Source organism: Thunnus maccoyii, chromosome 3, assembly GCF_910596095.1.
Source record: "Thunnus maccoyii chromosome 3, fThuMac1.1, whole genome shotgun sequence".
Classification (NCBI taxonomy): Eukaryota; Metazoa; Chordata; class Actinopteri; order Scombriformes; family Scombridae; genus Thunnus; species Thunnus maccoyii.
The window spans coordinates 14,705,257-14,732,842 of record NC_056535.1 but is presented as its reverse complement, the minus strand read 5'-3'; the positions used below and the strand labels follow the sequence as shown (position 1 = coordinate 14,732,842).

At 38.8% G+C, this 27,586-nt stretch overlaps 2 protein-coding genes across 3 annotated transcripts; both read left to right on the top strand.

Annotated features, from left to right (window-relative positions):
• The first annotated feature begins 1,913 nt into the window (after positions 1-1,913).
• Positions 1,914-4,612, top strand: rabif (RAB interacting factor). Its single transcript, XM_042406385.1, has 3 exons — positions 1,914-2,043; positions 2,814-2,965; positions 4,108-4,612. Exons 2-3 carry the CDS (start codon positions 2,822-2,824, stop codon positions 4,354-4,356), a joined length of 393 nt encoding a protein of 130 aa, XP_042262319.1. The 5' UTR covers positions 1,914-2,043; positions 2,814-2,821; the 3' UTR covers positions 4,357-4,612.
• Positions 4,613-7,797: 3,185 nt separating this feature from the next.
• On the top strand, positions 7,798-27,547 carry kdm5ba (lysine (K)-specific demethylase 5Ba). 2 transcript variants are annotated; one of them, XM_042406596.1, is made up of 27 exons: positions 7,798-8,461; positions 12,978-13,055; positions 13,692-13,814; positions 13,982-14,152; positions 14,503-14,628; positions 14,919-15,006; positions 15,129-15,235; positions 15,366-15,524; positions 15,706-15,825; positions 16,845-17,003; positions 17,459-17,640; positions 17,810-17,972; positions 18,454-18,573; positions 18,895-19,089; positions 20,174-20,355; positions 21,099-21,223; positions 21,477-21,627; positions 21,960-22,080; positions 22,350-22,705; positions 23,446-23,584; positions 23,673-23,852; positions 23,945-24,103; positions 24,948-25,367; positions 25,481-25,571; positions 25,674-25,861; positions 25,966-26,232; positions 26,401-27,547. In XM_042406596.1, the coding sequence occupies exons 1-27, from the start codon at positions 8,309-8,311 to the stop codon at positions 26,533-26,535; spliced, it is 4,458 nt and encodes a 1,485-aa protein (XP_042262530.1). In that variant the 5' UTR covers positions 7,798-8,308; the 3' UTR covers positions 26,536-27,547. The 2 variants fall into 2 exon arrangements, with proteins under 2 accessions (XP_042262530.1, XP_042262531.1); XM_042406597.1 differs by having other exon boundaries at positions 7,799-8,461; positions 25,969-26,232.
• Positions 27,548-27,586: the final 39 nt, after the last annotated feature.

Sequence of the window (27,586 nt, the reverse complement as noted above, 5' to 3'; positions counted from 1 at the left end):
AATGACAAGGAAACGTAACATTTGTTCAGTGTGCTTACTTCTACAGTGATGCTTCCATAATGAACATTTACTGTGTTCATTTTGTTTTCCACTTTTCCTGTATGTTGCATTTGAGGTCACATTGTCCATTTATGTCAAGTACTATTCTACTATTTCATGAAGTGGATACTTAACCCCAGTGGTAGAAAGTAACAAAGGATTATAATATTTTATTCTACTTTATACTATTGTTTTATTACTCCACCACATTTCAAAGGGAAATATTGTCCTTTTGATGTATTTTTTTCAGTATTTGACAGCTATATTTACTGGTTATTTTGCAGATTAAGATTTTACATACAAAACCTATGATGAGTTTATAAACAGTAATTTAACATTAGCTTCATCATGACCACCTACAGTTATATTCAGGCTAATTAACACAAAGTCATAGTTGTATGTTAAAATAAGACCATTAAAATGCTGCTTACAGAATTATGCATCAGTAATGATAATATAATATAACAACTCTCCATGTTGAGAATTACACCTCTGTTGCAGTATATTTTGCTGATAATTACTTCTGTACTTTCAATGTTAAATGTATGACATTATTTGTAATTGACTGTTTTCAATCATTTTACTTTTAAGTACAAGTTAATGTTTCTGCCACCACGGCTTTAACCAATTTTATCCTCACAAACCACCCTCAAAAAGTCATAAAGTGACAACTTTGGTGTCGTCAAAATTCACAATTTATGATAAAACTCATAACTCTTACGGTACGTGAAAGGGAGAACAAATTATCCTATTATAATTTGCCTCTGAGTGCACAATCAGCATCAGTCTTTAATAAAATGATGGCAAACACTCTGTATATACTGTATAGTAACTATGAAACTTTAATTAAAACATGGGAAAGAGATCTGAACCCACATAAGCAGATAAATGGGAAAATGTGGTGGCAGACATCAGGGGTTCAGTTAGAGACGCTGTGGGCAGATTTACACACCACAAAATCACCCACAGGTTTTATTATACAGCAGTTAAACTTCGAAAAATGGGACTCATGGATGATCATTATTGTTGGAAGTGTAAAAATGAAACAAGTACTTTTCTCCATTTAAATGTTCTTTTGTTTCTTCTTTTTGGAAACAAGTAATAAAATGCATTGGAGAGTGGTTGTGTAGGCTATTGCCAGAATCTCCCCGGGCAGGAGACTGGTCTCTCTCCCACCACCAGGTATATCCAAACAAACATCTGGACTTGCACTGGCAAGCCTTACTGCCGCTTCAAGGATTGTTCTCCGCCATTGGAAGAGCCAGACAAAACCAGAGTTTGTTGAATGTTTAAAATTGATGACAGATTCAAAATTGCCTCTTTTGAATCTCTAATAAAAAAGAACTAATAATTACTAAAGGACTTTTTATGAAGTTTGGTCTAAGTTTATGATGTATATAGAGGAAGAAACCTGGCGGGAAGTCAATATTCCTGCAATGTGTTTTTCTGTTGTCGTTGTTTTTTTTAAGGAAAATGTGCTCCCCCATTTATATAGATATGGTGCCCCCTTAATTTTATTTTTCATTTGTCTCCACAGTTTACTGTTTTTTTTTTTGGTTTTTTTTACTGTACTTGTAACTAATTCTGTCCAGATTTATTTTGTTTTGTTTTCATCTGTTTATTGTTATAAGTGGTTTAGTGTTTCATTTTGTTTTGTATGTATTGAAAAAGTGAATAAAAAAAAACCCCTCATAACTGTTGTTATTTCAAATAGAATAGTTTAAATGATTTTGGAGATGACTAATGCACTACAGTGCATTTCTGCCCTCTAGTCAATATATAGTAGAATTAGTGGAAAAATTGATTCAGTGTCTGTTTTATCCAATAGTTCCTATTGATCCTGTTTAATGCGGAACCAAATCATCGCCGTGTGTTTCTGACCGAGAGTATTTAGTGGGTGGTAAACTTCAAGACCAGCTAGTATGCTAGCCTAGTTTTAGTTAACCTGTCTGTTTTTACGAATTAATTGTCGTATTCAACCTTGTTTACACCCACAACATTTAGGTAGGTCTTATTTTATTTTACTCAAACATGTATAACCAATGTTGACGGTGTGTTTTTTAGTTTTTTGTCTCGTCATAGTCGGTTGAATTCAGTATTAGCATCAGTGTTAGCATAGGCGTTAACTGTGGCCACAATTACAGTGACAGTAGATGCTATGACGTTAGCTTCTATTACTATGCGTTTATTCTGTTTAGCTTTTTGTATATATATGTCAGAGTGTGATTCGGCGTAAAACGGGCTTAATATAACTTGTATTAACGACGCCTAAGTCGGCTTCCGACTAGGGTTAATTAAGGGAAAACTTAAGGGAAACAAATAATGATATTTAGCGGCTGATTCTCCGTTTTTGCACCACGTACACTTGTGAAAAAGCGTTATACATTATAGCAAAAAGCCTTAACGCTGTTTAAACCCACTGTCAGATTTGTACAACCTTTATTTTGCTTATGAAAACAGAAAAAGCGATTTCACTGATATGTGTCCACCCAGACCACAATAGATCAGGTCCATATCAAAAACCACTGTACTTACTCGTCAAATCTTAATAATAATAATCTAGTCCAGATTTGACATGTCTAAGTAAGTGGTTTGTGATCTGGACATGGACATGCTCCGACTGTATTTGCATAGGATGGGTCTTTGCAACAACACAGCTTGTTAATTTTTCAGAATCTGTTTGGCCCTTATGGTCAGTTCCTGTCCTTTGGTTTAGTCTGGTTGTGCTGGTTGAGCGATACCGTGAACATACCTTTTCTGTGCATGTTTGTCAGGGCTCGAGATGGACAACGACCAACAGTGCAAAGACAGCTCAGACCGGTCTGACCTGCTCTCTGAGGATGGCAAGAACAGCAAGTCTGTTGTGTGCCAACGCTGTGGGTCCAAGGTGTTGTGCCCGGGGATGGCTGTGTTTGCAGAGAAAGAGGTAAAGATGAGTGATATTAGGTACTGGGCTCATATCAGTAGCTTGAAAGCCTGAATGTGTTGTCCACAGATCATATCAATCTAATCTATCATGGTGTTTATGCAGCACCATTTCACACAAAAGGAGTTCAGTGTGGTTTACAGGATTATAAGACAAAAAGGCACATATACACACACACACACACACACACACACACTCTTATACAAATACACAGACATACATACATGTGCATACACATACATCTTCAGTATATATACAAGAACAACAGTGCTAAGGCACCAGTAAACATACTGTAGGAGAATGCTAAACCAAATAAAAAGGTCTTTAGGTTCCTTTTTAAATGAGGCTGTTTGATGATTTTGGTGCATGAATGCTAAATGCAATCTCACTGCTGCCTTTTAAAATGCTGTAGGAACATGACTGTGACTGGTGCCTTGTTAGTTAAGCTTTATTTTGGGTGCTGTGGCTAAGAAGGCAGAGCGGGTTGTCCACTAACCGCAGTGTTGGTGATTCAATCCCTGGCTCTTCCTGTCCATGTGTCCTTCAGCAAGACACTGAACTCCAAGTTGCTCTGCTGTCATCGCTATGTGAACGAATGTGTGTGAGTGGGTGTATGAGAGGCAAAAATAGTAAAGCGATTCGTCCCTTAAGGCACTATATAAGTTCAGTCCATTTACCATGTTTATTCAGGTAGTTATTCAGGAACAATATCTATTTCCATAAGAGTCCTCAGAAGAAATTACATATACACAATATCAAAATAAAAAATAATTCACACAAAGCAGTCACACATATTAAAAAATGGCCTATGTCCAGTAAACTTGTGGCCTGAAGGATCTACTATGTTTATAAAATAGGAACATGTCTGATATGTATAGTGGTGCAAGGCCATTAAGAGCTTAAAAAACTATAAGAAGGATCTTAAATTGTATTCTTAAAACAACTGGCAGCCATTGGAGTTTTCTGAGGACCACAGTGATGTGGTCATAATTTTTTGATCCAGCTAGGTTGAACTGTATGCAAAGAACAACATCCCATTTAGACTTAGATTCATCGCAGCCTTTCCAGGTACACACTGAATCCAAAACTGTTATGCACTACTGATTTTGAGATGTGTTTTTTCTGTTGTTTTCTCCCATCAGCTGGTCCTGCCGTCCATGCGGAAAAAGAGCAGCCTCAGCACCACAGAGGGCTCAGCGGATGGGGACACTCTGACCGCCCACTGGTTAGTGGACGACATGTACACTTTTGAGAATGTGGGCTTCACTAAGGACGTGGGGAGAATCAAGTATCTCATCTGTGCAGATTGTGAGATCGGACCAATCGGCTGGCACTGTTTGGATGACAAGAAAAGTTTCTATGTCGCTTTGGAAAGGGTGAATCATGCATAGTGTAAATGCATAATGAAGCCAAGCAGAACTTTTAAAAAAAATGTGTTGGCAGGCTTTTCATGGATTTACCCCCAGAGTTGACCCAACATAACCAATCTCACACACACACACACATTCGATACATGTACACACAAATCTGGGTGTTATGTGTACATTGGTGATGATAACAGGACTATGTCACTACCTTTCGTCTTCATCACACTGACGACAGTATGATCATTCTGTTCTAATAATAAAAATGTTTTTGGGAAGCTGATGTTGAATGTCGCCCTGCAGCTGTTTCCTGGGTAATACAATGTAAGTTCCTTTGTCTCAGTGTCTATTAACCCACAAAATTCATCAGTCCCTGTCAAATTAATGAGATGAAGAGGTCTGTATTGTGTGTGAAGTTAGCGCTAAATAATTTATGAAATAGTTGAGTGCTGAAACATTCAGTAGATTAATTTACTGGTCAACACTTTTGATATCAAGCCAAAATACCAGACTTTCATTAGTTCTAGCTCCTCAAATAATGAGAGTTTGCAGCTTTTCTTTGTTTCGTTTCACTGTAAATTGAATACTTTTGGATTTTGGGCTGTTTGTTTAACAAAACAAGCAATTGAAAAATGACACATGGGGCTCTAGGAACTTCTAATGGGCATTTTTCAGTGTTTTTTAAGTAAATTGATTACTTAAAGACAATTCTTGATGACTCATTCAATGCTAGAAATAATAATTTGTTGAAGCTCTTAAAAAGTTAACCCACTGTTGAGAAGAATCAAGTCCCATCTGTGTAGGTGAGCCCTAAAGATAAAGGGAGTGTATTATGTTGTAATTTACAATGAGCATCACAGCCTGACATTCTGCTTGCTACATTTCTTTTTGCCGAAAGGGCAAAAAAAGTTATTTAAAGGATGTAACTAAACTACTTTGTTAAACATTTTCAATATTCAAACATATGCATAGTCTCACAACTCACCAAGTACGCAAGTGTGCAATTGCAAATAACTTAAAATGAGTCAGTGACTCAAAGCTCCAGTAAATGAACGTACACTGATAGTTGTCAGGGCCTGTGGTGGTGTTAAACCTCTGCCTGCTAGGTAATCCATACATAATGTTAACTGGATACATTTATTACCAGATTAGTACTCGCTGAAAATGTGCTGCTGTCTGCAGTTTGAACAGAGCACAATAATAAAGATACAAATGTCTGTTACTGAAAAGTCAACAGTTAAACAATTAAAGAGCAGATTAAAAGGGTTGCTTCACCCAAATAACCTGTTGTGGTTCTTAGGCATATAGATTTATTTATTTTTGCTCCTAAAGGTGTAAAGTTGCTTTTAAAAAGTCTCATCAGCAACATCTCTCTCCAGAGACAACGGCCTGAATACTCTGGATAATCCAATGACCTCACTGTTACCTGCACATAATGCTCATTGAAGAAAAACTGTTAACAGCATGTTCTGTGGATTATGAAAGTGAGAAAATGTTGCAGGTGGGTTCATAATATTTGGATGGACCAACCCTTTAAAAGCTCCACGCATTTGTTATTTTAAGGTGTAAGTCTTCTGTTCACCACTAGGTGTCGTGATGTTCGTTACTTGACAGACATTTGTTATGTCATTGCTGCCAGTTTGCTCCATGATGTGGTCATTGTTGTTATGTCTGTGGTGTGCACCTGTCAGTCAAAGGCTTCGCCTCCACCCAGTAAACTGAGCTCCACCACAGTCAGCAGCAGTGGTGCTTGTCAGCTGAATACACTGCAAGTGATGCTGCTGGTGGAAATGTGTGCTTCCCTTCAAAAGTGTGATTTTTCAAGAATAAAAACTAGTATGGATGAAGAGTATTATGTTCACAATATTATACAAAAAGGGGGCATTAAAAAATGTGGAATTACAACAGTTGTACAAAATGTGCAGATCACGGCTGTATTTGTGTTGTGACATCTGATTGTGTATTGCTGGCAAATTGGAAAATGATGTGTTACTGAGGAATAAGTAGAGAGACGGTCGCATGTCACTGAAATTGGTGCAGCTGATTTTCTTAGTGAAAGACACCTGTCATTTGTACCCATTAGTCTACTGACCAAAATCCACGAACAGGAAGCTCAAATGAAACAGAAAACAGTTACATTCAAATCAGTCTCACTGACTCTCTGAAACAAAATGAGTGCAGTTAAAAGTGGGCCGTGCTTTTTGCAGCAGTTTACAGATTAAATCTATGTGATTGTGCCAAACATGTTAACCCTCAATCAAGTTACGTCAGTTTTTATTTATGTAATCAGAAATCACAAATTTGTCTCTAAGGGATTTACAATCCGTACAGGACACAGATTGTAAAAGGGGAAACTTCAGTCAGAATAAAAGGTCCCACTCTCAGTTAGCAGGTGCTAAAACAGGATATATTTAACCTCTGTGTGGGATTAAATCAGTGTCATACTCTTACCATGATATGATACAACTGTTGTTAAAAAATGTGATCAAGGATTATTGATTAATTATACTGACAATATTAATAAGACAATGTTATTAGACAAAATATGCCAACGCATTTGATAGACAACCTCAGCAAATAAACAACTTTAATAGACTTCATCCAATAAAGAAAACAGATGATGTCAAGACAGTGTACAACAGAAATAAATGTGTGAACAAATATGAGAAATAAAAGTAATCCTGTTGTATATTTCAACATTTTTGGTGCAAACATAGCCTAATAAAAGCATTTTCAAACCAAATGCTTCCCCCTACATTACGTTTTGTTTGTTTGTTTGTTTTTTTGCTAAATATATAAATGTAAATATAAGATTGAATATTTGCACATTCCTGGTTAATATTTTGTACATTTCATTTCATTCTCTTCCATTTAAAATTTAAACCTGTTGTAGCTCTTCTCACTTAGAATATATGTATGTATATATTTTTACTATAATTTTCTTTCTTTTTTAAATATATATCATTTAGGATTACTTAATTTTATGTATATTTTTGACCACAACACCAAGGCAAACTCCTTTGTGTGCAAACCTACTTGACTATAAACCTGATTCTGAATTAAAACTGACACATTTTAAAAATATAGAGGTTTTTCTATATATTGAAGGCTCCTGAGGGATTTCAGGAGTTAGTATAGAATAAATGACTCAGTTTAAATGTTTATTATTAAAACAAACAGCTGAACTATCAACATATGACTACAGTCTCTGCATTCAACAGCCAATCAACGAGCTCCTCTAGACCATTTAAAAACGAAGAGCCGGCCGGCGCGCAAAGATCTGTTGGGTGAGTTCGATTACTAAACCTGGCGTACCGTCCGTAACGGCTATTCTTTAAATTCAGCCGGGCGGAGTAAGGAAGCGCCAAACCAACTCATCCCTTCATTTGTCAACCGATGGAGCTCAGTACACCGCCGCTCCAGAGGGTAAACGAATCAAACTCACACAACAGGCGAGCAATAATCTGTGAGAAAACCACGGAACCAATAATCCTGAACTAAAAATAAATATTGTAGATACAAAGTGTTAACTACGTGAGAGGAAACTACTGTAGCTTATTTTAGATGATAAGAAGGTAGACAAATGATGTTGAAGGCGTTTGTTCTACTCTAACTCCTACAAAAAAAGATATGAGCAGTCACCATCGGAGCTGTGTCGGTGTAGTAAAAATGTTATTTATACATATACTGAGAATTAGCGCGTACGAATAATACCTAAAGTGTGTGTTTTTTTACGTGAGCTGTAACCGCAAAACTCCGCCTAACAAATAGTAGCCTAAATAAATTTTTGTGGGTGTCTACTTTTCGAGGCGGATGTACACGCTCTCTGTTGCTGTCACCCTCCAACTAGATAATTCGTCTTTGAGTTGAATGAGTGGAGAGTGGACATGAACTGAAAAGATAGACATTCAAAGCGAGCATATTCGGCGTGAGAAAACCCTTTAAAAAATATTTCACAGTCATAACGAAGGATGCAACGATGACTCAACCTCAGCTGAATGAGTTCATTCCTCCCCCGGAGTGTCCTGTTTTTGAGCCCAGCTGGGAGGAATTTGCCGACCCTTTTGCGTACATCAACAAAATACGACCCATTGCAGAGAAAACTGGCATCTGTAAGATCCGCCCGCCACCGGTGAGTATTTCATAATTTTGCCAGTTATTTCTTGGGGTTTTTAGCGTGGTGTGCCGGCCTCGGCCACCGATGATAATTTAGCGTCAACTAGCAGGCAAAGTTGTGTTTTTTAAGACAGGTTTCAACATGGCGGATTGTCAGTTAGCCTGAGCTGTTGGTGTTGTGTAGTGGAGCACTCGGACGTGCCATTAAAGGAAGAAATTTGACCAAGTTTTAACGTCCAAACATATATTCATCCCTACAGCCAGTTGAAAGAGCATGATTTTAAGAGAAAAATTCAAACGCTAAAGTTTGCATGAAATGCAAATATATAATGTAAATTGTTTACGTTAGCGCAGAATGAAACGCTTCCTGGAGTCGGGAGGCACGGAAATGATCTGACCAAGATTTAAACTTAACGTAATTCGTTTGACCACTGCTGTTTAAACAGTTAGTTGAATGTAAAGACTGACTTTCTTTGAGTGTATTTATTAAGCTAGTGTGAGATAACGTAGCTAACGTTAATCAGGCCCGTTTAAAGCTGCAGCAGTAACGTCGGCTAACATTACGTACGTGCTCGGTGACCAACTGTTTATGGAGAGACAGATCGCTCTAACACGGCGCTAATAATGGACAGTCAGTTTCTCTTTTTCAGCACAGTTTTTTCTCGTTTACGCGTCAATCTCGCGTAAATCATATCACCCCCTCGTTTCTTGACAGCTTCTGCTAGCTAGCTGTGTATTTTTGGATTTACAGAAGAATAACACAATCATGTTGTTATGGAAAAACTCTCGGATGATTGGCTGTCTTTATGATATTTTCTTTCTTTCTTCCAATTGGATGATTATTGAGTCTTTTAATCCACACCTCCCTAACGTCACACTAGCCTAAATATTAAGTCTCTCTCAGTACACAAAGAATATGATATAATTATAGATTTCTCCACAAAAAGAAACAATCAAACTAATCTTACATTGAGCTTATTTGTGATACGTTGTGTTGGGAGTGGGCAGCTATCTTATTCAAGGGTGTGTCCACGCTTCCACCTAAATTAGATAAAGGGCAAATTCTGCTGAAATAACTAATGTTCATTCTAGCTGTTTAACTCCCAGTCAGTGTTAAAGCATTAATGTCCAGGGTGTTAATTGTTTTGTTGGGTCTGTATGCCATCTGATAACGTAGGGCTGATTTTTTTTTTTTAAGAAAAAAATTGGGAAGCTGTAAAAGCCCATTTTTGCACAATCAAACGGGTTATCAAGAGGTGGATTGTTAAGAGAAAAGGGTGGGTTGGGGACTGCTTTAGTGTTGTCCAAAAAATATAAATGCATTACTCATTTAAACAAAAGAAGGTAATGGCAAAATATTTGAGCAAATAATGAATGCTCATTATCTAAATTTATTCTAACATGGGATTGTTTAAGGAACTGTTGGCATTTACTGCATGTGTTTAAAGGTATTTTTTCTCTTGTTGATCTTATCATTTAGGAATACATAAAGAGACAAATTGTAGCCCACTACACTCTAGTCTGAACATCTGTTTGTTTGTATTTCCCCGACATCTTTACAGCCACCATGACAGGGTTTTAAAATGCTGGGTCATTTAAACTACATACCATATGGTAAGAAACAGCAGGTCGAAAAAGTTCAAAAAACAACGCCTGCTCCTTGAGTTAATGTTGGTATATAAAATGAATACATGTAAAAAAAAAAAAATAAAATAAAAAAAAAAAAAGAAGAAGAACTTTCCACCGTTTGCCCTACATTTAGTAAGCAACAGTGTCTGCAGTCCTTTGTCATGCACCAGCAGTTTTTTCTGAACATTCAGACCAACATTTGGCTGGAGGGGTGGCGTGCAGACCAAACAAACCCAGCAAACAATCTTGAATCCTTCAGCAGTGTTGAATCTGAATCTCTACAAAGGCACAAACAATTTTCATGTTTGTTCAAAGAGGACAGCGTTGCGCATCTCTGAGGCTTGCATGGCTACACACCATGTACATGTAACATCCTGTGTTGTTCAGATAGGATCTGACCTAAGATGTCTTTTCTTTTTTTTTTCTTTTTCTTTTTCTCTCCACTGTTCGAAAAGAGTGAGTTTTTCTAAAGAAAGGATGAAGAGATTGCATCAGTCTGTTTTTGATCAGTGATTTCTGGGTGCACAGTATGTGGTCATTATTTCCTCCGAGGTTTTACACAGGTCACATTTTGAATGTAGATGTAAGGAGCACGAAATCAAAAGATGTTCAGTGACATAACTTCTCACAACTTGTCATTTTGTACTTGGTTTAAGGCTAGTCATGCTTTGATTAAAGCTGAGCTTGTAATCTTAACTGGTGTGGTTAACGTGGTTTAACTTCTGTTTGAGGGATGATCAGAAAACCAGTGCAGCTACATATGCCTCAAAACTCTTTTTTTTTGCGTGTGTATCAGTCTAATCCAGCTTTGTCTACAGATGATAATACAGCAGTGTTATTGCTGCTACAGTTGTCCCTTTTCTGAATGTTATTTCTATTCTAGTGAGGAAAAAAGCCTGTCCAAACCTTGGTGTATTAAATCTGAACACAGTGCACTAATCCCACTGTAGCGTTACATGCAATAGTGAGCCACTTACTGGGCGATCATTTATAAAGAGAATAATGACCTTTTTCAAAAATGAAGGATGTGTTTCTGTACCCTTTTTTAAAGAGATATTGTGGTGATTTGGAGCTGTAGTTAAATTTCCAGGCTCAGCTAAATCAGGTCACATGATCTGTTAACATATTTTACATGCTAATTTAGCACATTCCCTTTTCATTACAATGTAGTGTCAATAAGAGTTTGGCTCCATGATGTCAACTTAGTGATTTTTAAAGCAAAATTAACACGGGTCCATTTTGTTATGACACACATGCCATAACTGGTTATTCCACAAGTTACTTAAAGTAAATAAAAACATGTAAAAATCAAATACAAATTCTGTGCAAATATGTCAAATCCGCATTTCCTCAGAATGTAAATGTAGATGGTTGTTTGTTTTTTGAACAGTAGCTCATCCTGCTTATTGGTTTGTGTGACTGGTATTTTTAATGTGAACTGGTTATTCTGAAAGCCTAAACACAGTGTTGAGCCCAAGTCTCTGAGCCATTAAAGTGAAAGTAACCATCTGCTCAGTGTTGTGTGAGAGCAAATATACATGCGTTTCAGTTTATGGATTTAATTTAGCACTTTTTTTCTAACACATCAAAAACAACTCGTAAACTGTGAAGAATATTTATGTCAGTTTGTCTGAGAATGCGTGTTGCAAAGTGTACGAAGGACAAATGTGAAACCTGAAACTTATCTCAAGGCTAAGCATGTTTGTCTGTTCAGGGATTTTTGGAATCTTTGGAGAACAAGCTGGAGTATTTCAGCTTTACGTGTTTTGATCATACTGACAGCCATTGTTTAGCTGGCCTACAACAGTGTATATATGCTCTTGTATGCAGGGAAAAGAAAGAATCAACCTGATGGTGACCAGAATAAACACTGCACCAGTTGTTTTTTCTTTCCACATTTGAACAAAATATAATTCAGAAAGAGTGTGTAACATAAATTTAGTGATGTAAAACAGATTATTTTCCTGACTCTTGAGCCATTACTGACTGCACCAGTCTTGCAGGAAGTTGTGTGAGTAGGTGTTTTTAACACAGCGTGCATTAATATCAGAAATGTCAGTGTTAGTCTAGCAGTAAGACAGTCGATGTGGGTAACTCCCTCATATAAAGCCAAACATTCATTTAATCTGTTTGTTTTTTGTTGTTTTTTTTAGCGGTTTTAAATCCTTGTGACAATTCTGTAAACTGATAATAAAAAATAATAAACTAATTTTATTCAAAGGTTCTGACAAACATTTTTAAATATCAGTGTTTAGTTTGACATCACTTGTAACATTGCCATGTAGCTGAATGAAGAGATTGTGAAAGTGATTATTGTGCACGCAAGATATGTTGTGGTCTCTCTGTGTGTGTGTATATATTATTATTATTATTATTATTATTATTATTATTATTATTATTATTATTATTATTACCCCCACCCCACCCCCCCACCCCCCAAAAAAAACAAAACAACATTTAATCAACAATAATTGGATTATCAGTATTGATCAGACATTGCCCAGCCTGAGGCCTGAGTTGTTGCTCTCAGTGTCTCTGCATGTTACCAAACACAATGACTCCCTGTCGGTCTGCCTTTAATAATAGTCTGTTGGTTTACTAGATGAACTGCAAACTCTTGGATGTGCAGCCTGAGTGTGTATTTAGGATTAGTTTTAAATATAAACTCCTTTTTGACTTCAGATATGCCAGTAAACAGGACCAGGAGATGAAATAATGAGAAGTAGATATAGTTAGCCTTTTCTCATCTAATTTGTTGTCAAGACCCATTTACATTATATCCCACAATGTATTAAAAGGAAAACACTGGCTTGCCGTCATTTATACAATGAGACCTTATTCAGTGACTATCATAGATGTGGTCTCCTCTTGGTTAATAAAATGTTTTTTTTTTACTCTTTTAGGAATGGCAGCCACCATTTGCATGTGATGTTGACAGATTGAAATTCACACCACGGATACAAAGACTTAATGAGTTGGAGGTATGTTCATTTATTATGTGTGTATATATTTAAGATGCATAAATTCTAAATGTTAATGTGGTATTTGGTGGTTAAAATTAGTTCAGTTGATTTTTATTTTGGCTTTTAAATATGTCTGTTATTGCAGCATTGTTCGTATCTTTAACAATTTTTCCCCCCAAATGATAGAAATGTAAATAAAATAATTTACAGCTTCAAAAAACTGAACTGAAGCTGCTTTCTAATGAGCGCATCTCACCGATCACACTATTTGTGCATTCTGTGAGCGCAGATTTCAAAGGCTCTCGAACATGTTGCCTGATAAATCCTGATATTTATTCATTGTGTTCAGAGCTCAGCCGGTCAGATTTGCTCTATATTCTGTCCTTCAGAAACTCAAATTATCTCAGGTTTGCCTTTGATTATACTATTGTGTGCAGCTGCCTCATTAGTGCAGCCAGTTAACTTTGATTAATGCATATTTTCTTTTCAGAAATGAATGAAAGGAAAGAATGTTGGAAAATTGTTAGATAATATCAGTAGTTTCTCTACAATTATTTGGACAAAAGGTCACTGGTGTCTGCTAACTGTAGTCATGTTAAAGAATTAAATATCTATTACACAACTAACTAGTTTTTCTTTCATCATGTTTTTTAGGCTCAGACCAGAGTGAAGCTCAACTTCCTGGATCAAATAGCAAAATTCTGGGAGCTTCAAGGATGTACTTTGAAAATCCCTCATGTGGAAAGAAAGATTTTGGATCTGTACCAGCTGAATAAGGTATCTGCAAATCCCGGCTGGTTTTGGACTCAGGGATCTAAAGATTTATTTAAACAATTTACAGTAAAATTATATGTCTGAGTTTATGTCCACATGAATATAAAACTGCTTTCTACACATACATGCAAACATGACTGTATTCTGTAAATGTTTTTTCTCTTTTTAAGCTGGTGAATGAAGAGGGAGGTTTCGATGCAGTCTGCAGAGAGCGACGCTGGACTAGGATATCCGTCAAGATGGGCTTCGCTCCAGGCAAAGCTGTTGGCTCTCATCTGCGGGCACACTATGAGAGGATTCTCTACCCATATAACCTGTTCCAGACTGGAGCCAACCTGCCTGTACGTCCTATCACTCGTTTTTTCTTTTCCCACAAGAGCAGCAGTTGTTGCTCACAGTTGAGTAGATGTCTATAGGAAGAATTCATGGTCCATTACAGTGCCTTTGCGATCTATAAAGTAATAATAATACTCTGGTACTGACTAAATATCGTGAGAAGAAACCGTCTAACACACAGTATTATTTTAATCACAGGCGCTCGTCTGGAGAGTGTTTTTGTTTTGTTCATTTGGCTTAAATTCAGGAAAAATTGGGGACTGTGGATTTTTTTTTTTTTTTTTTTTTTTGATTCGCTTAGTTTTTAGGCATTGAGTTCACTGTTTCTTTGCTTACACTTACCTTCTCTTTGCAGAAGGCCACCTTGACCAATGACACTAAAGATAAGGAGTACACCCCTCATGACCTGCCACAGCGCCAGTCTGTCCAGCCCCAGGAGATCTGCAGTATAGCTCGCCGAGCAAAACGAATGAGATCTGAAGTGAGTCTAATCTGTCTTTCATTTTCTCTTGAATCATGTTTGATTCATTAATATTTCATTATTCTGCCAGATGGATGATTTGTGTAGTAGTGACTAAATGTTCCTGTTCATATGGTTTTCACGTATATACAACACAGGTTTACTATAGAGGAGTCTCATTTAGAATAAGACGTGTCTAACATGACAGAAGACATAGTGGCTTTTAATCCAATGTGACTGTGGTCATTTTGCATTTCAAGGGTCACTCACTGTTCTGTTTTTCTCCAACTCTCACCGTGACACCCCGACAGAGAGGCTGCGTAAAACCTGGAGAAGTTTGTGAGAATCGTCCCAATCTCAGGAGGAGGATGGGAACGTTTGCTGCCAAACATGAGCCAGGTAAGAACAAAGACAATTAATGCTTCTGGGTTTGTCAAGAGAAGGGAAATGTTTTGGATAAAATGAAGAACATTATTTGAGACGCTAAAGCCCCCACCCGATCCTTCATTCATGTCTTGCAGTGAGAATGGCAGTCACTGAGGTGAAAAAGGAGCCCATTGAATACGAGCATCCAACAGATAATGAAGAAACTGCATTAAATAAGATAAACAAACCCATCATGAGTAAAGTAAGTATGTTGTTTTGCATTGTATTTATGACAAAACTGTCATGTTCTTACATCACTTTTAATTCCAATGTTACAATTGCAAATCTCAGAACAAAGGAGGCACTCACTATCTCGCTGCCTTTCTATTCAGGTGGAGCAGTACATGTGCCTGGTATGTGGCAGTGGGAGTGCTGAAGACCGCCTGCTACTGTGTGACGGCTGTGATGACAGCTATCACATCTTCTGCCTGATCCCTCCCCTCCACGATGTTCCCAAAGGCGACTGGAGATGCCCCAAGTGCCTGGCTCAGGTGAGCTGCAGCCCCTCCACCCCCAGGGAGCGAAATCCTGATGGGGAAGCCAGCTCATAATTGGGAACAACAATACAATATCCTGTCTGATATCCACAAATATACTACAGTTCCAAGTGGTTTCTTTTAACTTAATATTTTCTTTTTTTTTTTTCTTTTTCTTTTTTTTTTTTTTTTACAGGAATGCGGCAAACCACCTGTTGCTTTTGGCTTTGAGCAGGCCAGCAGGAGCTACACCCTCCAAGCCTTTGGAGACATGGCTGATTCCTTTAAGTCCGATTATTTCAACATGCCAGTTCATGTGAGTTGGCATCACTTGATAATTGATATTTGACTGGTTTCCATTCTACTTAGTCTTTTTGTTGGTAATTACACCTCATCTCAGTCACTGGTCTTAGTTTGGGGGATTTTTAAAGCTCTCATATTAATAAATGGTGAGATTAATTTTCATGGTTGCCTTGGCTTGTTTAGTCAAGATACTCTACTGATGATTAAAATGGGAGCAAATGAGTGATCAGTGACTGAATCGGCTTAAAATATGAGAAGGAAATACTTTAACTGTTTCCATATCCTGTATGTTACTAAAGTAGAAAAGCAGAGGAGCAGCAAGGCAAACCAGCAGAGATAAAGCATCTGGGCCAGACATGTCAAAATGTCCAAACCAGTTATAGTTCTGGCTTAAAGTGGCGGCAACTGAGTGGTTTTGGTGAAAAGCCCAACGTTACACCTCTATTACCAGATGCTCCTCCAGAGATCATTTTAAGAGCAGTTTTCCTTAAACTGTCATGATTGATTTTGATGCTTTTATATGAACCAAACACACGGAGGAACACAAAATTATACATTGATTATTAGTGCTGCAATACATGTCAGAGTTTGTAATAAACCACCATTAATGTCAACATCCACAAAATGTTCCAATACATGAAATTGTTAAATTCGTACCACAAACAGATTTTCTTGGAAGGAAACAGTCTTGGAAGTTTCTGTCTTGGTTTTATGACTTGGGTCTGGCACAAAGGAATGCTTTGATAACACACTTCCAGAGACCGTCCTGTTTATCTTATCAGATGTTGTTTCACCCTCTTACACACTCACATCCTGTGGGGTAACCCTAATGCACAAAGAGAGGTTAAGAGGTTAGAGGTCTGGCTTGGGTGAGCAGGGAAAAGCAGACCTTATGCACTGCAGGTTTCAGAGAGATACTTTTGTTCAGGTGAAATTATGTGTTATTGGTCCTAGCAGACATATTCTGAATATAATGATATAAATTTGATTTCTAGATGTGTCTTAACACTGTGGCATCTTTCTGTATTTTAGATGGTTCCTACTGAGCTGGTGGAGAAGGAGTTCTGGCGTCTAGTCAGCACCATCGAGGAGGATGTCACCGTAGAATATGGAGCAGACATCGCCTCCAAGGAGTTTGGGAGTGGCTTCCCTTTAAGCAACAGCCACTTTGAAGTCTCTCCTGACGACAAGGTACCGTCTGTCTGTTATGGGGAAGATCTGTTGTACTTATCTACAGTCCAAATGAATTTTTCTCCATAATTTGATGTCATACTATGAAAATATCTAACGAGATCTAAATGGTTACTGCGAATGCCACATAACTGCAACGTCCCTGGCTCGATTCCAGCCAGGGACCCTTGTTGCATGTCATACCCGTCTCTCCCTCCCCTTGTTTCCTGTCTGCCACTTCACTGCCCACAATCCAATAAACGCAAAAATGCCAAAAACATAATCTTAAAAATAAACACAGTCTCTGAGACATTATATAAGCCCATTGCAGTTTTTGGACTGGTAACTGGAAAAATGAACACTGATATTAAGTTTTTGCTTTTAGATGCGATTATTTTCCCAGTGATAAATATAGCTGTGTCCAGCTGGTAATACTTGAGTGTAGCTGAGTGTTGAGACCTGTCTCTGACCTTCAGCATTACCTGAGCAGCGGCTGGAACCTGAACAACATGCCGGTGCTGGACGCCTCGGTGCTGACTCACATTACAGCTGACATCTGTGGGATGAAGTTACCCTGGCTGTATGTGGGCATGTGCTTCTCCTCCTTCTGCTGGCATATTGAGGACCACTGGAGCTACTCCATAAACTATCTTCACTGGTAGAGTGCACTCTCTGTTTGTCAGAAAGTAAAGTAGCTGTGATGAACTAATGAAGTATGTAATCAAACAAAAGTTCTACTGTGTATCATCTCAGTCTTGTAAAATTATGTCAGCAAAGTATTCCTTAACGTGGGGTGTTTCCACTAACATGTTTGACTGTCTGTGCAGGGGGGAGCCAAAGACTTGGTACGGGGCCCCGGGTTATGCTGCAGAGCACCTCGAGACGGTCATGAAGAAACTGGCTCCAGAGCTCTTTGAGTCCCAGCCAGACCTCCTTCACCAGCTGGTCACCATCATGAATCCCAACACTCTGATGAACAACGGCATCCCGGTAAGCAGCTCACTGTTACACTCACTCATTAATCATCACAGCTGAGATGCAGCTGGATCTTTCAAATAAATAAGTGTGACGACAAAATGTGTCACATTTTAATATCACACATCACTAAACACACAATAAAGATTAAAATAAAAGGCTTTGTTACTATTATATTGGTGACTGTGCAGTTGCATCAAGTTCTCAATGCATAATGCATTCAGAAATACCTCAATATGCTCCTCTTGCATCAGGAAAGGAGATAAAAATGTTGCAGTTTCTTACAACCTTTTGTGAAAATCTTATATTTGGAGTACATAATTAATATAAATCTAGATTTATGATGAAAATAAATATAAATTAAGACATCAGAACTTTACTGTGTTCAGCATAGCTGTCAGTTCCAGTCTCTACTTTCTAACAAATGTTTCTAATGTTCACAACTTACAATTACATAAATAATTACAATTTTTCTTTCTTTCCGTACCAACGGTAGATCTATCGTACCAACCAATGTGCAGGCGAGTTTGTCATCACTTTCCCCAGAGCGTATCACAGTGGATTCAACCAGGGTTTCAACTTTGCTGAAGCTGTCAACTTCTGTACCGTGGACTGGGTAAGAAAAGAGTTCATCGATGTGTTTACACAGTACCAGGCACTTTAAAATACTTTTATTGACTCAGATGTAGCACCTCAACACCATCGGTAAAGATTTATGTATGTAGAATGAATTTCATGTTGCTCTTGGGTGTTTTTTTTGATGCCCAAAGAAACTTAGAATTTACAATGCTGTGCTCAAGTAGCAAAATAAAGATTATATGACTGAAAAATCTGATTTGCTACAACAGAAACCTGTTTTTGTAATTAGTTTCTGCTGTGTAAGTGACTTCTGGATCATCACTCCAAAACTCAACCTCATCTTCATATTTTCCGGCAGATGCCTGTTGGCCGCAACTGTGTGAAACACTATCGTCAGCTGAGCAGGTACTGTGTCTTCTCCCATGACGAGATGGTGTGTAACATGGCCTTTAAGGCAGACAACATGGATGTCGACCTGGCCTCAGCAGTGCAGAAGGAGATGACCGTCATGCTCCAAGAAGAAGAGGAACTAAGAGAGAGGATTAACAAGATGGTGAGCAGCTCTAGTCTGTAGGACTCATTGTCTTTTTTTAAATTACAGTAAACCAGATTAATAAGCAAGGTCAGTGATGTAAGGGTATAGTTTCAGTTTTCAGAGCACATGTTATAGACATTCAGGAGGTGTAACGATATGTAACTTAACATATCGAGGCACATTAGTGACAGTAAAGCCCCTTTCACACTGGACAAAAAACCCACTAACACCCACTAACATCTGGCTTTTGTCTTCAGTGGGAGTACAATAGGCATTCATTCCCGGGTCAAATGACTCTGCAGTAGTCACAGGTATTTATCGGCTCCAGCTCCGATGGGCAGTGATGGAAACATGACACCCGGGTGGACACGCTAATATTCGCCCCTTTTCCAGCTGCTCTTTCATCTGTTTCTATCTGCGGATGTCTGTAAACATACGGTCTCATCCATATTTTTACATAGGATTAGCATGCTAGGCTAACAGTTCGTCAGTTGTGTGACTTTATATCCGTGCTGTGACCTCTTTCAGAGCACACAAACACTATAAACACACCTGTCACCTGCCCAGCACACTGCTGTTAAACCAGAAACACAGCGGCTACACCTCATTTTTATACAGTCTATGGGCTGTGCACAGTTTGGCCATGCTAACAATGCTAGCCATGCTAACTAGCTACTAGCCGTGATGTCGAACATGAGACACCAGGAAAAAAACTGAAAGGCAAACAAAAAACGCATATACACACTAATTTTGGTGTAAATAGAGTATTAAGACACAATGAATAGAACATCACTGTGGTCTAAAGTTGACCACATTTTTACATGAATGCAAATTTTTCAGTTTGTTGTATTTGCTCCTTTGGTGGCGTTAAAGCAAAGCTCACAAATTAACAGGTGTGTGTTTCTCTGAAAGTTCTCTGTGTCTTATATCCTTAATGATGTTTCATCAGGGCTAAATAAGGGAACACCTTGAATGTTTGAAGCTGTTTATGATGATAAAAGATTAAGATCAAGACACTTTTTTTTTTTTTTTGCTTGCACTGCTGTCCTATCCAGCTCATCTGTCTCCTCTGTGGCTCTAATGACTGACTTTGTGTCTCCAGGGTGTGGTGCAGTCTCAACAAGTTGATTATGAGGTGCTCCCAGATGAGGAGCGGCAGTGCTACAAGTGTCGGACCACCTGCTACCTGTCTGGCATCACCTGTGTCTGCAGTCCTGACAAGATGGTTTGTCTGTACCACGCCCAGGACCTCTGCTCCTGTCCGCATAGCAACCTTACACTCAAGTGAGTCTTCAGTAACCACAGCAACTGTTTGTTTCTTTTCAATGCTGTCATGAACCAACTACATCAGCTAAGCTACCCTTTTGGGCTACAAACAAACAGAATCTTGCCTCATTTCTTTCCCAAATACGAGCCTAAAAGGAACTTGTATTTTTAAAATTTGTAAAATAATTGTGCTCAAAATCACATACAGTATTTCATGTGTCACGACTGCTTCATCTTGACAAATAGAACATCACTCTAAATGATAGTAAGACAAGTCTGAAGTGGCAGAGATGATGACATTAAAGATATAATGAATACATTTTATTCAGCCATTCAAATACATCATATAGGCAGAAATCAGCAGAAAATACTTCTGCTTTGAATTTGTTTGTCAGTGAGTTAAGACAGAATTGTATCAGGAAAGTACATGTGCAGTTTGGAGTTTTAACCTGGTGGTTGATATGAATTAATTTCAAGCTGTCAGCAATCTTACATGAACAGAAAGGCAATTTAGTTTTGCAGTAATAAACATGATTTATTGGAGTCCTGCTCCCTAATCCCATTAATAGCAGCCACGTAATCTACAAAGGACAAAGTTGAAGAAAACCTGGCCGTCCTCATATGTCCAGTTTCTTATTCATACCAAATGTAGACATAAGTTTATAATTTACAAGTGGTGTTAGGTTGCTTTTTAGTGAAACTTGGCAAAATGTTGAAATCATCATTGTATATTCATTGCATGTTTTTGTCTTTTCCTTCAGTTACAAGTTTACACTGGATCAGTTGTACAGCTTGATGGCATCAGTGACGCTGCGTGCAGAGTCTTATAAAGAGTGGCTGTGTAGTGTGCAGGACATCCTGGAGAACAAAGAAAGCAAGAAAAGAGGTGAGAAGTTAATACAAAAAAAATCTATACACCCTCCTCATCCTCATTGCTTTACTTTATATTTTAAGCTAGTTCTTGACACTTCTCAGCAATCTACAGCTTTTTCTTGTGTCTTTGTTTAACAGAAAATGAGGAAAACCTTTATTTCGTCTCCCTCACACACACACACACAGATTCAGTAATACATTTTAACAATGTGCTATAGTCTGTGGATGTGTATTTTAAGAACTTTCTGGTACGCCTTTCTGGTCAGGTCTGGAAGAGCTTCACAGCCTGGTGGAGCAGGCAGAAACAAAGTCGTTCCCACAAACCAGCCTCCTGGATCAGCTACGCATTGTTGCCTCAGAGGCTGATAAAGTTGCTGTGATGGCACAACAGCTTCTGAATGGGAAGAGGCAGACGAGGTACTAAAGATTAGATTTGAGATATGTTCAGTCCCATTATTGGATTAAAAGTCCATTTGTTTCTCAAACGCAATAAATATGTTGATTCTGACCCATAATGCAACACACCACACAATATGTAGTATGTAACAATCACTCTGACATAATATTTTCAACGTTACTTCTAAGTGTCTGAGGTAGTAGAGCTCATCTACTTGTAGTGTTTTCCATTTAACTTGCCAAACTACATTTTCATGTCCTTTTTTTTTATTATTTTTGCTGTTTAAGGCAGTTCTGTCATTTTGACACTTGTCCTTTATTGGTCTGTAATGCAGTTCTCATGTGTGTTGTAGATATCGTTCTGGTGGAGGAAAGTCTCAAAGTCAGAACGAGTTGACTGTGGAGGAGCTGAGGTCTTTTGTGCGGCAGTTAGACAACCTGCCATGTAACATTCGACAGGCTCCTTTACTGAAGGTTAGTGAGCTTAGATTAGATTCATTCATTCATTAACAGAATTTGAAATATCAGTAAGTGGCGATTTCGATTTGTGGGGATTTTTAAAAGCAGTTTCTTCAACTTTAAACACTCCTTTCTGTCAAACTTAACATTGATTTTTGGCAATATCTCAACGTCATACAAACAAAACGTTGCTTTTTGTGGCAGAACAGAAGTAAAGTTACTGAAGTAGTTTTGTAAAGTCTCATAGTCCTAGTATTTCAATGTCTGTTCAATGTGACCTCCAGGACCTGTTGACCCGGGTGGATGAATTCCAGCAGCGCAGTGAAAGACTCCTCTCTGACGAATCACCCAGCCCGCTGGAGCTTCAGGACCTGCTGGATGTGAGCCTGGGCCTGGACGTGGAGCTGCCCCAGCTGCCCCTGCTCAGGGAGAGACTTGAGCAGGCTCGCTGGCTGGAGGCTGTGCAGCAAGCCAGCAGCAGGCCGGACAGCCTCTGTCTGGACACCATGAGGAGGCTGATAGACCAGGGTGTGGGCCTGGCTCCTCACAGCTCTGTGGAAAGAGCCATGGCTCGTCTGCAGGAGCTGCTGACAGTGTCGGAGCAGTGGGAGGAGCGGGTGCTAGGACTCATGGAAGCCAGGTGAGGACACTGAGCTGCGCTTGACCTGAGGTCGTGATTTTAATCCCCGTTTCTATTGCTTCTTTGTTTTTATGTCAGTTCCAGGTTCAGAAAGAGTAAATAAATTAATCTTACAAGTGTGAGTCAGACGCCAAACCTTTTTTCTCGATGTAAACACTTTTTATAGTTACTACAGAGATGACAGCTCGTTTATTACACGTACAAATACTCTACTCACCCACTACTACGCTAGCTCTCAGTGTCAATCTCTGAAAGTCCTTCCTCTTCTATAAATGAACAAGAAATCTTACATTAATCAGAATTCAATAAATTCCTTGTCTATTTCCAGGTATAAACGTACTTACTATAACTTGGTTAATGTACAGTATCTCTAAACACTCATTTATATACTTTACAGTTTTCTTAAACAGTGGTGGCAGATGTGAAGTGAAAATGTAAAATCAGCTAAAATTCAGACAGTGCAGAGTAAAATGTGCCAAGTCTGCAGAGCAGGATCATGGTGGATAAAGAGGATCATGGTGTTGTGACAGTGCTTAACCCACTAATGGCTCCAGAGAGACAGACTCCGTCATAACCAACACTTCAAAATGATCTGATACCTGAAGTTTAATCGAAAAATACATCATGTATTCCAGCTGATGTATGAAATCTCAGTTTAACATGCGCATCTTTCCTGTAAAGTGTCTTTTATTTTTGCCTTTTTATGAATTGAACATGTTCTTGATGTCGTCTTTTCTCAGGCCTTATCACAGCATAGAAACACTTGACGCTGCTCTACAAGAAGTAGAAAACATCCCTGCTTATCTGCCCAACTGCCTGCAGTTGAAGGACGTCGTTGTCAAGGCCAAGAAATGGCTTCACGAAGCAGAAGCACTCCAGGTAAAATATACCTTCACCTGAATGTTCTCAACACCAGTTTGGAGATGGAGGAGTGTGGATTATAAATCTCGTCTTTGCATGCTTGCAGCTCGGGGGCCGTATTCCTGTGCTGGACAGTCTCTCTGAGCTGATTCTCAGAGCAGAGGGCATCCCAGTGAGGTTCGACCCGCTGAGTCGACTGGAAGCACTGGTCAGCGATGTTCAGACCTGGAAGGAGAGCGCAGCAAAGACATTCCTACTGAAAAACTCCCCTTTTTCTCTCCTTGAGGTAAACGGAGATTTTACTTACTGTGTTCATTTCAAAGCTGTTTTCTGAATGGCAGGATCAATAACTAATGTGGGTTTACTTTATGTTTTCAGGTGCTTTGCCCGAGGTGTGACGTAGGGATAGGGCATCAGAAGTCAAGATCTAAAAAAGCTAAAGAAGCTACACAGATCAGTAAAAAATCTTCAACAAAACTGGACTCACTATGTGACGTGGAAAGAGCTCTTTCTGAGAGCAAGGACTCCGCCTCTGCTGTGAGTGTAGATGTGTTATCTTGCAACAAATATAGTTGTCTGACAGTATAATTAGGGCTTCCAGAAAATGGAAACTGTGATTTATTAACTTCTTTTTTTTTTTTTTTTTTTTTTTTTTTAAATGATTTCCACCTCCCTTTTTCTGGGCAAGAAATTGTTAATTCCCCATATCTATCTTGATCAAGACTTAAGGTTTTACACTTATTTAATGTGCTATAAAACAATGACTTAAACTGCATGAAGTCCACACTCAAGTGAGTTAAACTTAATAGAGGGACTCAATATAGACAAAATGTTCCCTGAAAAGAAATAATAAATTCTTTCATGAACCAAAAACCACTTCCTCTAGTTTATATATATATATTTAGTCTTTTTTAGTAGTCACTTCAGATTTTACACATTTTCCTTTTTTATTGTTTTTTTGTTTGTTTTTTAACAGCAGTATGTTTGGCTGTCAAGTGACAATTGTTTGTATTTAGCAATGTTTGAATTCAGTCTAAAGATGCATATAGAAGAGTGAAAATGTTAATTTCTCATTAACTTCTATGGTGTTGTGTACTTTCTCTTGCATTTGAATTTATAGATGTTAAAGGGGCAATTTGAGGAAAGTGGGTTAGCAAACAGGAAAACACAAACAATTCATTCACACGCTTAAAAAAACGGTCTAAAAATACAAAATATGTTATTGTAAAGCGTAAAGGAAGGAAAGTTAAGACATGAGGGCTAACGGCAGACACATACGCTCTAATTAAAATGTCTGGTAAAAAGCCACAATCTGTATCAGATTTCTGACTGTGAACTACATTAGTCTTTTCATTTAATTTAATACTTTTAATTTTCACAGATGGCCACTCTTGCGGAGGTCCGCCAGAAGGAGATGGAGATCTTGTTGGCTTTGAGGACTTCAAATGAGTCCAAGCTTCTTCCTGCTGAAAACTGTTGTGCACTTAGTGCTTGTGTTTGCCAAAAGGCGCCTTCGGGTGCCATGGTGCAGTGTGAGCTCTGTCGAGAAGTTTTCCACTGTGGGTGCGTTGCAACAACTGCAGACGTCGAGTATGGCCAAGCCTGGCTTTGCCCACTCTGCCAGAGGTCAAGGAAACCCCCTCTGGACAAGGTCCTGCCCCTGTTAGCTTCGCTGCAGAGGATCCGGGTCCGACTTCCAGAAGGAGACGCGCTGCGCTTCCTCATCGAGAGGACGGTGCGATGGCAGCACAGAGTTCAGCAGGCCTGCACAGAGGGAGTGCTGGAGAAAGTGTCGAAGATGGTCAGTGGAAAAGTAAAATATGAGAGAGAATAAGATGAAGAGTTTAAGTTTGCTTTGATGATGACAGAAGCTAGATAACGTTTACTGATGTTGATTGTTCTGTATTGTTTCAGGGGAGAGTTGGACCCAGGATATCGTCACATCTGACTCAGGAAATAAATGGTTCATATTTTTATACAGAGCACCAGTCTGTTCCACTCCAGGGTGAGTGATGAAGCTTTACTCATCATCTTTAGAAGCTCAGTTTGTTGTCTCTCTTTTATAATTCACCTCTTAACTCTCCGTCGCTCCTCATATTTGTCACAGGACTCGGTCCAGAGCTGGAAGAGTTGATGGTGGAGGGATTCCTGCTGCAGGTCACTCTGCCTGAGACCGAGCAGCTGTACAGATACCTGCTGTACAAGCTGGCGCCCCTGCCCTCACAAAGCCCCCCCTGTGGGAACGGCACAGAACAGGACCAGCAGTCTCAGAGGGGAAGCCCCCAACACATCAAGGTAATGACGATTACAGGAACGTTTATTGCTCGCAGATTATATCCTCAATAATACCTGATATGTAATCGTTAATGTTTGGTGTATATATTGTTTATGTGTTAAAGCAGAACGGAGGCTCCGGTATGAAAAAGGAGGCGATGAACGGTCAGAGCAAAAGGACCAAGCGACGTCAGGAAAGCTCCGATTCTCAGTGCAGTGAGAAGGCCAAGAAGTGTCGCAAAAAGAAGTCGAAGAAAAGCAAAGAGAGGAGTGAAGAAACAAAGAGAGCTTCTTCTCCCACACACACAGCGTCTGACCCTGCTGCGTCAGACTCGGAGGAAGACTATTCACTGTGTGCTGCACCGTGGTGCAGAGAGCCAGAGGGCGACGAGGTCTGTTTGACATTATCCTACGATTTATCACCGCATGCACAATATTCATCACTTGATTTGACTGTTTTATACCCTTGTTTTGCTCAGATTTTAAGTAGATAAATTGAAAACACTACGAGCGAGATGCAGTTTTAAAAACATTTCTCTCCTCTTCTCTCTGCTTTTCAGGTAAACTGGGTCCAGTGTGACGGCAGCTGCAATCAGTGGTTCCACCAGATCTGTGTAGGACTGTCTGCGGAGCGAGCAGAGAAAGAGGACTATGTTTGCATAAGCTGCACACAGCCAGACTACGACAGAGAATGAGGACCAAAAAGAGACTTTGAAGGATCAGCAGTTCTGTTGCGGGCCGCAGCACTTAAAGTGCACACCTGAACTCTGTGCCCTGTGGCTTTCCCTTTACCTTCTGGCTTGCCCTTAGTGAACATGGTGCTATTTACTTGTTTCCAGAGTAACAAAAGACTTCAGTCACTGTTTTTTGTCATGTGGCTGGTTTTTCAGCCAATCAACTAATCCTTTCTGAAACTTTCCAAGACTTGATGCAGATGTACAAAATGGCAAAATGTTTCAAGAACCAACAGCGCAGGGATTTTTCAACCAAAAAAAGTCAATTTGACGCCACATTTTAGACCTGTTTTTTTTTTTTTTCTTTCTTTTTTTTTTTTTTTTTTTACATGCATCTGAACAATGTGAAACTTATCTTTCTCTTGTAGAGTAAATATTATTTATCTAAGCAATAACTGAACTAATTAATTGAAGTTCAGTTTTCACCTGAGCTATATTTGTGCTTAGAAATCCTCTGATAGAATGCCTTGTCGAAGCAAAAACCCTTAATTCACTTTATGAATCCTATGATATTAAACAGTTCGGTTGAAATTTGTGAACAGGAATAACTCGAATCAGAAACCAGTGACGGTATGTCTGAGCTTTTTTTTTAATCCAAATGTGCAAAAACATTGCACCTGAATATTTGCCCACATCCCTTTACGCGTCTTGGCTTTGATATAAAGTCAGGTCCCCTTTTGCGCTGTCAGCAGAGGAAAAAACAAAACAGTTCTCATGTTTCTTGCGTTGGCTGAGACTTGATTATGTTCACAAAATGAGAATGAACTGTCCGACATCAAAGGAATGTACATTTTGTTTTAGGGTGGATTGCCCCTTTATGGTTTAGGATGAAAATATTGTGTTGGACTTAGATTTAACACAGACTGTGTGATTTATTTGCCACGGGTATATGACCTTTTTCTGCTCCTTTGGGTAAATAATATAATTCATATGTTGCAGTTTGCATTATAAAATAAAAATGTTTGTTCCCAGATGTCTGGACTCGTCAATCTTCTCTTTGTTTATCTATAAT